The following is an 11,888-nucleotide window of genomic DNA, read 5'->3' on the forward strand; positions in this document are numbered from 1 at the left end:
ATTTTAGCTTCTAGACAAGAACTGCTGCTGCTGCTGTCATTTCAGTCGTGTCCGACTCTGTGTGACCCCATAGATGGCAGCCTATCAGGCTCCTCTTTCCCTGGGATTCTCCAGGCAAGAACGCTGGAGTGGGTTGTCATTTCCTTCTCCAACACATGAAAGTGAAAAGTGAAAGGGAAGTCGCTCAGTCGTGTCTGACTCTTCACGACCCCATAGACTGCAGCCTACCAGGCTCCTCCATCCATGGGAGTTTCCAGGCAAGAGTACTGGAGTGGGTGGCCATTGCCTTCTCCGAGACAAGAACTGGATATATATTAAAATGTGGAGTCTGAAATACGTATCAGTTCTTGAATAGGACATACCATCACTAAGTGTACTTTTTGCTGAGGGAACCAAAGACACGGTACATGGTCCATCTGCTTCTAGTTGCCCCACATCCCTCCTCTGTCTTATTCGCCATGGCTCTGTCTGGAGTCTTAGGTTTTTCGACTATGACCTAACACAGAGACACTCATAAACTGTAGCCAACAAGTTAGGCTACATTTATATGAAAAGCAATAAGACAATGTTTATTGGACTCCAGCTATGGATGGATTCACTCTGTCTGAATGACAACCTGGTATCATGTGACCACTTAGTTGGGCCAATTTTGTTGTTGTAGTTTAGTCGCTAAGATACCTCCGACTTTGCAACCCCATGGCCTGTAGCCCGGCAGGCTCCTTTGTCCATGGGGTTTTTCCAGGCAAGAATACTGGAGTGGGTTGCCATTTCCCTCCTGGATGGGATCAGGGATAGAACCCTGGGTTGCCATATTGGCAGGTGGATTTTTTTTTTTTTTTTTTTTTACCACTAGCACCACCTGGTAAGCTTTGGGGACCATCTCTAAGTTTCTTTCTTTTTTTTCTTTTTTTCTTTTTTTTTTTAAGTGAAAGAAGGCTAATTCGGAGAGACACACACTCCATAGACAGAGTGGGCCATCTCAGAAGGCAAGAGAGGCCAAACATTTGAAATATTACTGTCACTATACTTCTATGTGATCAGCACAGACTATGTTTCATGGAAATCTGGGTGCAACCCCTTTAAAAAGCGTGTAACTGGCCCAGTCTTCGCAGCCTGGGGACTTCACAGCAACCCTACTGGTGAGGCGGGACCATTCTCCCGAATTGGGGAGCATTACCTCTTGGAGCGCTATGAACTACATTATCCTAAAGGCACCGCGCGAGGAGCCAGGGACAATGGACCAATGAAGTCTCAGGACAGAGACACTTCCGTTCTAGAGAGCGGTCTCTGAGTGGACCTTCCTGTGTGGGTCCCCGGCGACATATTGCAAACTCGGGTCCGTTCGCGGTTGAGGTGCGTCCTGACGCTGAGCAGACCTGAGACCTGGGAGCTGGAAGGCCGCTGTGCCTGGTGTTCCGAGGCGAGTCTCAGGCTCGGCGTGGGCGCCATCCGACCTGACTCTGTCTCGGGTCGGGACGGGGTCTGCAGAGCCCGACCCCGCCTTCGCCAACGGACGTCTTTGGCTGCGGCCACGTTGATGGTTCCGATTCAGGTGAATCCTGCGTCCTCCGGGTCCTCGCCCGGTTCTTTTTATCCTGAGTTATCTTTGTTCTTATTAGTATATTCTTACTAACGTCTTATATGTATATTAAGCAGATCTAAAATTAGTATCCGTTAACCGCCTGAGATAAAAAAATATGCGTTATCAACAGGACCCCAGGAAGCCGCCTATGTGCTTAGTCGCTTCAGTCGTGCCCTTGCGACCCCACGGACTGTAGGCCGCCAGGCTCCTTTGTCCATGGGGATTCTCCAGGCAAGAATACTGGAGTGGGTTGCTCCGCCCTCCCGCAGGGGAGCTTCTCAACCCAGGGATCAAACCCCGGTCTCCCACATTGCAGGCGGATTCTTTACCATTTGCTGCTGCTAAGTCGCTTCAGTCGTGTCCGACTCTGTGCGACCCCATAGACGGCAGCCCACTAGGCTCCCCCGTCCCTGGGATTCTCCAGGTAAGAACACTGGAGTGGGTTGCCATTTCCTTCTCCAAAGCATGAAAGTGAAAAGTGAAAGGGAAGTCATTCAGTCCTGTCGACTTTTAGTGACCTCATGGACTGCAGCCCACCAGGCTCCACCGTCCATGGGATTTTCCAGGCAAGAGTACTGGAGTGGGGTGCCATTGGCCACCAGGAAGCCCAAAACATACCCATCCCCCCAAAGTTAAGGTATTGTCTGTTATTTAAAGTAAGGGTTTCCTTGCTTTTCTCGATAGTTTTGCCAAGTATGTGCGAAATATGCGACGGCTGTAGTTTAGTTTCGCTTCTTCCTTTTAAAACTTAGTGAATGGAATCACATAAGGCTTCCCTCGTAAAGCGTCTGCCTATAATGAGGCAGACCCAGGTTCGATCCCCTGGATCGGGAAGATCCTCTGGAGAAGGAAATGGCAACCCACTCTAGTGCCCTTGCGTGGAAAATCCCATGGACGGAGGAATGTGGTAGGCTACAGTCCATGGGGTCGCAAAGAGACGGACACGACTGATAGTTTCTCGACAGTTTTGCCAAGTATGTGGGAAATATGCGACGGCTGTAGTTTAGTTTCGCTCCTTCGTTTTAAAACTTAGTGAATGGAATAATGTAAGTATTACGATTTCTTTTTCTTCATTTGCACAATATGATGTGACTTTACCCATGTTCGCTCCTTCGTTTTAAAACATAGTGAATGGAATAATGTAAGTATTACGATGTCTTTTTCTTCATTTGCACAATATGATGTGACTTTACCCATGTTTCTCATGCTACGTTGTTGTTCAGTTGCTAAGTCGGTTCTGACTCTTTGTGACCCTGTGGACTGCAGCATGCCAGGCTTCCCTGTCCTTCATTATCTCCTGGAGTTTGCCCAAATTCATGTCCATTGAGTTGGATACCCTCCCTCACGCAGAGTAGCCAGTCATTTTCCTTTTTGTGTAGTTTTCTATAGATATGAATATATGAGTAAATGTCTTTGTAAATTCTTCTGTTGAAGGCTTTTCTCTGTGTTTTTGTTGTTGATGGTGGTGGTGTTTTAGTCCGATATGTCTATAAACAGTGGTATTGTAGCCACACTTGACATGTGTTCTGGAAAGATACATTAAGCACACGTCTGTTTAGTTTCTATGTTAACATTTTTATTGTATTTAAATTAACATTTCCACTTACTGAATTTGTTTTCCTCCATACTACTAATTTTAACTTAGTTCTTTGAATGAAATTATTAAACTGTTTCACAGTTATATTTTGATATACACTTATGCCTTATATAAACTTTTGTTTTACAGTCTACACACACACATAGACTGTTTTAATATTTTAAAAGATTGTGCTTTTCCAGTAATATTTATTTCACTGTTAAATAATTTTCTTCTGGTGATCTTGTAAGGGAAAATTATTGAGATATTTTATTAAATACCTGTCTTAAGTGGGCTTTGGCCTTATCATTATAAGGATATATCATTATGTATATAATATATATATAATATCATTATATTATCATTATCCTTATCATTATAAGGATAAAACGTTATAATGCTTCAAAACCATAACAAGATGTTAAGAACTCAAGAAGATATTTCCATGTTTCTATAATGAGGATGACAAGAGGTCAGGTCCTATCAGTTATATCCTTTCTCTTAAGTTTAAAAGAGTCCAAAATGAGGTCCAGTTATCCCCAGATGCTGGAGGCAAAGCACTTCCACTCTGATTCAAGGAACATCCCCTTTGTCAGAGATTCATTCTGCATGCAGTCAGTACGTGGTGGTTCCGTTCTCTACTACACGAGAGAAGAGCGTATAAGAAATTACAGATACTCTGTCTGAATATTTATGGAAAAGTTTTAACATCAAAGAATATGGATAAATAGGAAAAGTACATGTTCTTGAATTATACTATATAATGTTATAGTAATTTCAAACCAGAATTTAATCTGGATTATATAAACTGGAATTTTATATACAACAATAACTTTTAATATAACCAGAGAAAAATTTGAAAAGGACATGTAAGAACTCCTGGTCACCTGTTAGAGCCAAACATAAGCGATAGGAATAGAAAAATGTATTATTGGCAGGGGACTCAAATGGGAGTGTCAGAAACAGATCTAACATAAAATGGAGTAAATTTTGATATTTGTAACTCAGTGTTATAATAGTGCTATGTGACTTGCCACAAGCGTTTCCTCACCAATACAATCCCGTATTCTTCTGGCTCATTGGGTTGCAGTCACACTAGCCTCGAGGGTGCTATTCAGACACACCAGACATGACTCTGACAGGGAGGCTTTGCACTTGTTTATACCACTGTTGAAAAACCTTTTCTCAAGTTATCCTCGTGACTTTATGGCACAACTGCATAACATTTTCTGTCCTCTTTTACATGGCTTTAGTTTACCCTTATGTGTCTGCCTGAAATATTAAATGATTCACTCATTAATCTTTTGTCTGCTGCTGATGGGAATTAAAGTTACATGGCCCTTCTCTTCCCACAGGTTCCACATTCAGAAGAACCATGTATGGACTCTTCACTGGTGAGTGTCTGGTGTCCTGGACGTCTTTTGCTGCTACTCTTCCTGGACTTGATGTCTGGAGACCCTAGAGCAACCCTCAACCCAGGTTTCCAAGTCCAAGCCAGAGGTTCCATGAGGAGATTCACATTTTTGGCAGCCAGTGGCCTAAACGTACAAGCTTGTCTTAGGTACTGGGGGAAATCCACACAAATGCTTGAGGATGCAACTGAGATGGGTGTGTTTTAGGACTTGTAAGTCTCTGTTAATGTCTGGTGAGGACAGAGAGCAAGAGGGCCAGAGTCAGGCCTAGTATAATACTCTGCTGAGAAGCTGTGCTCTCAGAAGTCTGTTCAGAGTGACGGCAGCCATGGAGTATTTGAAATAGAGGAGAAGAGTGATCTGACTTAGGCTTTAAGAGGCTCCCTCTTAAGTGGAGATTGCAGAACAGACTGGGGGAAGGAAAGATGAGATAATCAAGGAGGCTATTGCAGTCATCCAGATGAGCACTGGTTGTGACTAGACAGAGGGGTGGATATGGAGGTAGGAGAAATACCAGGCTTCAGGATTTTTACAAGAAGGGCTGACCAGATTTTCTAAAATGGAGGGGTCATACATAACACTAGAGTTTATTCCCTTTGCATCTGGAAGGCTGGAAGTTGCATTAATTGATACAGGGAAGTCAGTGATAGCAGTCGTTTTCACTGAGAATATTAGGAATTGGGTTTTGGCCCTGATGAATCTCAGATGATGTTCCAATGATTCAAGTATAGGAGACAAATGAGTGGCTGAACATGCAGCTCTAGAGGGCCAGGGAGGCTTCAGGGTGCAATTATGGGACAAGGGAACAGGGGAGCTGTTACAAAGGTCATCAGCGGGAAGGTGTGTATGTGGGGGCTCAGCAGGTGGCCCAGGTTTTCATGGAAGAGTGGCCATGAAATTGATGCAGAGGGAAAGCAGAAATGGAGATGAAGTGATAGCAAAGTCAGGCTGGTGTTTGCTTCTCTTTCTGTGCAGTTACCAGGCTTTTGTGGTGGAACTTGGGGAGTTTGTGACAGAATGTCATGTGAATTTTTGTAGGTGTGTCAAGTAGGTGTGGATTTTGAATGGCTGTTATACGGACAAAGATTGGAATTGGTAAGGAGACATAATGTGTAGTCTAGAAGTGGACCCTGACCAGGGATTTTTAGGTCTGCATGTTTTGACTGAGGTTTGAACTAGGACCAAGGCCTGGTGGGGAAGCCTTCAGAACAGGGCTGGTGAGCTGCCAGTGGAGAGTTGGGGTTTGGTGGGATTCTGTTGGCGTTGAACAGATTTTCAGGTGTCATGTGCAGAAAGATATATGAGGAGATAGGAGACATGACAGTTTTGTGGTCCAGGTGCTAGTGTTGGGGGTCAGATGTATGAGGTGGTCCAGTGGGTGACACAGATGTGGGGAAGGTGTGTGAAGAGATAGTCCCAGTGCCCTCATTCCAGAAGGTTGAGAGAGGAGTATGAGCCCAAGTTGTTGGCATCTGGGGTGCATCACCCTGGGAACTGTCAGGCTGTTGTCTTGCATGAGAGGGAGTAGGCCCTACATCCCAGGCCCACAGCGTAGAAGGCATCTGTCTGCAGATGTGCGTGTTGTTACCGGGGTTGGAGCTAGTGCTCAAGAAAACATGAAGAGTTTTGGGTACCACTGCCCTCTTGAGTTGGGTTGCTGGGGAGGATGATGACCCCAGAGTGAGTTTGGACTAGGTTGGGGGTACTTATGGGGTCCTGGGGAGATGGGCTGCTTACGCACACTCTGTTCCCATCATCACAGGGGCCTGTGACCTTTGAGGATGTGGCTGTGTACTTTTCCCAGGAGGAATGGAGGATCCTTGATGAGACCCAGAGACACCTATACTGCTATGTCATGCTGGAGACCTTTGCACTGGTTGCATCCTTGGGTAAGGCCCTCACCCCTGTCCCAGCATCCTGGGCAGGTCTCTGACTTTCCACTTTTCTCCAAGGCAAGTCGATTGGTCTCACAGCTGGACAGTAGGCACCTCTCTATTACTGCTTCCCTGTCCTCTGTGCTGTGGGTGCCAAGGCTGAGTGAGTGTGTGGACCAACTCCTTTCACAGGTAGCCCCAGTGCCAGCGGCTCTGAAGTTTTCTTAGTGAAGGTTTTCTGAGCCAAAAGACTTGGAATGAGTTCTGTCATCTCCCTGCTGAGATGACTCTGTAGACCCCTGCACATTTGTGCTCCAGGCTCTTCCCCCTTCCAGCTGACATTTCCTTGGCCCTCACTGTACCAGCAATTGTTGGGACCCAACATAGTCACTATTTCTGGGGTTCACCTGGCTATTTCTATGATTCCCCCCACAAAGATTTTTTTATGTGATAGTGTCTGTTTCCTGAGATTATTTTGGAATTGATTGCCCCCATGGGCCAGTACTGACCACTCACCTGTCCTATCTTTCCCTTAGGACTTGCATCTTCTAGGTCCCATGTTGTTGTCCCGCTGGAGCTGGGAGGAGAACCCTGGGTACAGGACAGAGTGGACATGACTCCAGGCACAGCAAGAGGGGCTCAGAGTGGGCCTGGCCTTGGTGATTGGCATCAGGGGGAGGAAGTGATGTCATGGCTGGATTCAGACCGTATCAGGAACGTGTCCTGTGCCCAAAACTATTTTGGTGCCAAGGCCAGTGACTGTGAACCTCATTACTCTCTCTCCTCCCCATTGCTGACACTTTGCTCTTTCCGTCATACCTGCTCTGACTTTGCGCCCAGGATTGTCCCTCACCTCTCTGCCTTCCACTCCTCGGTGGTCCTCTCCATCCTCACTTCTCTGCTTTTCAGTATTGGCCTACACCTAACATGTCATGAGGCCTGCACTTATCCTCTAAACGGTCCTTGAACACTAGCTACTCGGTGACAGTTGGATTTTCCTGGGTCTGAATACAGCTTTGCACACAGCACACACGTGTCCCCAGCAGCCAAGGCCCTGGTGAAAACTGTTCCCGGAGGAGTGAGTTGTGGACCCCTGGTTCCCCGTGTTCTGCACCCCATCCTTGTGTCTTTTGCCTGGTGAGTCGTCCATGTTTTGTGATGTGTAAAGGCCCTGTCCACACAGCAGCCCTTTCCTAACCTGCTCCCACCTCCCTTGTCCTGAAAATAGTCCCATGGATTTATTCTATGTCAGACATGTATTGTGATGGGGCTCCCTACTTCTACCAAGATCTACATGAAATTCACCCCCATTTCTTTGCTTTCAGGTTGTTGGCAGAGAGCAGAGGTGAAGGAGAAAAGTTCTGAGCGGAATGCTTCCATAGAAGTGCCACAGATAATTACTTCAAAGACAGACCCGTCCATCCAGAAGGCCTATCCCTGGGAGATAGGTAACCTGGATGTAGAAGGTGGTCTGCGTCTCGCTGAGGACCTGGGAGTAAACCCTGTCCAGACACTGTGTAGGGCAGGTATGAAATTTCAGCAGCACAGTGGAGAGAAACTGTTTAGAAGAGACATGGGTAAGGCCTTTATGAAGACTCGTACCGTTCATACAACCAAGAAGTTTTTCCCATGCCAGGAGCCTGGGAAGGATTTCCCTGTTAGCTTTGATCTTCTCCAGTACCAGGTCACTCCACAAGAGGACACCAAGTGTGTGGAGGCCTCTCACAATGGACTGAGGCACTATAAGTGCAGTGAATGTGGGAAAACCTTCTGCCGCAAGTACAGGCTTGCTCAGCACCAGAGAGTCCACACTGGAGAGAGGCCGTATGAATGTAGTGAATGTGGAAAAACCTTCAGCTATAAACACATACTTGTTCAGCACCGGAGAGTCCACACTGGAGAAAGGCCTTATGAGTGCAGGGAATGTGGGAAGGCTTTTAGCAACAAACCCACACTTGTTAGGCACCTGCGAATTCACACTGGAGAAAAGCCTTATGAGTGTAGTGAATGTGGGAAATTCTTTAGTCAAAGCTCCAGCCTTAGTGAACATCAGAGAATTCACACTGGAGCACGGCCTTATAAATGCAATGAATGTGGAAAATTCTTTACATCCAACTCCAATCTAATTAAACACAGGCGGGTTCACACAGGCACAAGGCCTTATGAGTGCAGTGAATGTGGGAAATTTTTTAACCAAAGTCCCAGCCTCATTAAACATCAGAGGATCCACACTGGGGAAAGGCCATATGAATGTAGTGAGTGTGGAAAAGTTTTTAGCCAAAGCTCTACTCTCATCAAGCACCAGAGAGTTCACACTGGAGCAAGGCCTTATAAATGCACTGAATGTGGAAAACTTTTTAGCCAAAGCTTTGGCCTCACTCAACACCAGAGAATTCATACTGGAGAAAGACCATACGAGTGCACTGAATGTGGAGAATTCTTTAGCCAAAGCACCCAGCTTACTCAACACCGAAAAACTCACACCAGAGCAGGGCCTCTCGAGTGCAGCAGATATGGAAAAGTCTTTAGTCAAAGGTCTACTCTGATTGAGCACCAGGAACATCACAGCCCAGATAGACCCTATGAGTGCAGTGAGTGTAAGAAAGCTTTCAGCCGAAGATCTAACCTTCTTCGTCACCAGAAAGTTCATATGGGACAAAGACCTTCAAATGAGATGAGCAGAGAAGCAAATAATGAACTGTCTCCTTAGCTAATACATCTTACTGAACAGGCTCTGTGAGGGACTCATCAACTGGAAGTTGAATGCCACCCATCTGCACAGTCCTAGTGTGGAGATTACCTGTGGGTACCTGATTTGTTGGAAGCTTTTAAGGAGCTATGCTGTACTTTCTGATCTGCCCATGGCCCTTCCCAGACTTCATGTCACTGTGAGTTTCTGTGGTAAAAATCATCTTATTTCTACCAACTGGTGGTCATCTCAGTGTGAACAAAGTTGGGTAGACTTTTGTGCTCATGCATTCTATGGAGGAAAGCTTGAGTAGCCTGAGCACTTGGATGTTATTGTTATGTCTAACTGACTAAAACATTGGCTTAACCAGCTTTGACCAAGGTGACCCAGTCTGTGTTCTGCTGGTGGCTTGTTTACTCTCTTCAGTGGCATTATTCATGCTCAGAATGGGTTTTTCCAGCTGTATGTTACCTGCTTGGGAACACTGTATTCCTCAGTGAGGATAGTATCATGGCAGAGAGTAGTTTTCATTGCAGTTTTGGTCTAATTTGTTTTTTCAAGGCCTCCTGGGGTAGACTGCAGGGCTTTGTTGTGACCTGAATGTCATAATTTTTGGTTTCAGAGGTCACCCTGAGATGAGGGCAGCCATGAGAACCACCAGTGATTTTTGGAACAGCATGAATGTTCTGTTTTCACAGGGGATGTCACATCATCCCCCCAGTGCTGTTCAAGGGAAGAAATGCTCTAGGTCCAGCTGGAACAGAGCCACGTACCATAATGCCCACAACATGGCAGGCTGATGTTGCCGAATTGTTGTTCGATTACAGACATCAAGCAGGTACCATACTTGGTACAGAAGACACTCAGGGAATTAATAGGTCCTGAGAGACTAGCAAAGAAGGAGGAATGGGCCTTCTCTAAAGTTTCATCCACAAAGGTGACTGGTGGTTTAGGAGGTTTTTTAAAGAAATTCTCCAGATCTACAGAGCTACTTCCTCCTGAGCCTCCAGTCAGAGTCAGACTGAATAATGTAAAGGTTTTAGGATCCTCATAGTATCTGCAGGTTGTTTATCTCAAGGCCATTGCTACACAGTTGTGGAGGAAAAAAAGAGGGAGAGTGGAAATCCTGTAGTCCAGGCATGTGGTTTTTTAGGACCCAGGCAGAGTTCCTGGAGAACTCAAGTGGAAACACCTTCCATTGCTCCTCTGTCTTCATTGCTACTGGGACCCAAGCCCTTGCATGAGACATGGAGAGGTGATGTAATTATTGTGTTGGTTTCCAGAGTTCTACTTTTCTAAAAAGGAGATTCAGATTTTTATGTAAAGCCAATTTTTATTTAAACTTAATTGAGCTGTATAGTTGGTATGCAGTGGACTGAATATACTTAAAATGTATAGCTTGGTAACTTTTACTATGTGTAAAATCACAGAACCACCATAATAACAAACATCCATCATTCCCACATCTCCCTTCCGAAATCTCCCTGGGCTCCCAGGCAACTGGAATTCAATTTACTTTATTTCACATTCTATTAGTTTTCTAGAATTTTAATGTCATTGGAATGTTAATGTGTTTACTTTTGTATTTGCCTTTTTCATTCATGGTACATAATTACCTTGAGAATTATCCATATTGCAGATATGAATGGTTGTGTTTTTATTTGTTTTTGCCATGCCACAAGGTTTTGGGATCTTAGTTCCCCAAGCAGGGATTGAACCCAGGCCCTCAGTGATGAAAGCACAGAAACCACTGGGGAATTCCCTGATAGTTAATTTTTTTTAATTCCTGAAAAATACACTGGATATATTAACCCGTTGACTGTTTATCCATTTATCTGTTAATGGATGAATGGGATTTTGGTTTTGTTTCCAGCTTGGCTATCACAGAAAGTTTACTGTGAACATGTACATAAATTTTCTTAGATGAATATATGGTTTCATATTCTAAAGTGAATGACTACCCTTTTGGATTCCCATCAACAGTACTGGGAGCATTCCAACTCCCCTATATTCCTCACCTGTACTTGTTTGGTATGGTCAGCATATTAAATATTAACCTATTTTCAAAGTGTGTAGTTACCTCACTATTGCCTGATGGTCTATCTGGTTGAACATTTTTAATGTGTTCACTTGCCAAGTGCATGTCTTTGATAAAATATTTATAATAGTTATTTACCATATGGTAGTGAATTTTGGAGGTGGTGATGGCACCCCACTCCAGTACTCTTGCCTGGAAAATCCCATGGATGGAGGAACCTTATAGGCTGCAGTCCATGGGGTCACAAAGAGCCGGACATGACTGAGCAACTTCACTTTCACTTTCCACTTTCATGCATTGGAGAAGGAAATGGCAACCCACTCCAGTGTTCTTGCCTGGAGAATTCCAGGGACAGAGGAGCCTGGTGGGCTGCCGTCTATGGGGTCGCACAGAGTTGGACACGACTGAAGCAACTTAGCAGCAGTGAATTTTGGCTATTTCCTTTTTTATGAATAACTAAGAAGACAATAAAAGAAATGTGTTAGAACTTGACTTTTCTTCAGTTCAACTTGGCTGGGTGGAATGAATGTTTGTGGTATTCCCCATGTATAATCCTCATTATTAACTCACTCTGCACCACTTTCTAAAGTCTCAAAAATTCATAGAACAGCAAATCGACCCCTGATTGTAGTGTTTGCCAATTTCCCTGGTACAAATACTCCAAACTGTGGCAATTTCAAGCTGTGAATATGAGGTTGTTACCAAACCAGGTAACAT

The 11,888-nt window shown here is 44.9% G+C and overlaps 1 protein-coding gene across 3 annotated transcripts; it reads left to right on the forward strand.

Moving 5' to 3' along the window:
* The first annotated feature begins 1,293 nt into the window (after nt 1-1,293).
* On the forward strand, nt 1,294-11,663 carry LOC138419356 (zinc finger protein 154-like). 3 transcript variants are annotated; one of them, XM_069552143.1, is made up of 4 exons: nt 1,294-1,552; nt 4,514-4,719; nt 6,333-6,459; nt 7,770-11,663. In XM_069552143.1, the coding sequence occupies exons 3-4, from the start codon at nt 6,426-6,428 to the stop codon at nt 9,152-9,154; spliced, it is 1,419 nt and encodes a 472-aa protein (XP_069408244.1). In that variant the 5' UTR covers nt 1,294-1,552; nt 4,514-4,719; nt 6,333-6,425; the 3' UTR covers nt 9,155-11,663. The 3 variants fall into 3 exon arrangements, with proteins under 3 accessions (XP_069408244.1, XP_069408245.1, XP_069408243.1); XM_069552144.1 differs by having other exon boundaries at nt 1,311-1,552; nt 4,514-4,552; XM_069552142.1 differs by lacking the exon at nt 1,294-1,552 and having other exon boundaries at nt 3,772-4,552.
* The last annotated feature ends 225 nt before the right edge of the window (nt 11,664-11,888 follow it).

This window comes from Ovis canadensis, chromosome 14 (genome assembly GCF_042477335.2).
Source record: "Ovis canadensis isolate MfBH-ARS-UI-01 breed Bighorn chromosome 14, ARS-UI_OviCan_v2, whole genome shotgun sequence".
Classification (NCBI taxonomy): domain Eukaryota; kingdom Metazoa; phylum Chordata; class Mammalia; order Artiodactyla; family Bovidae; genus Ovis; species Ovis canadensis.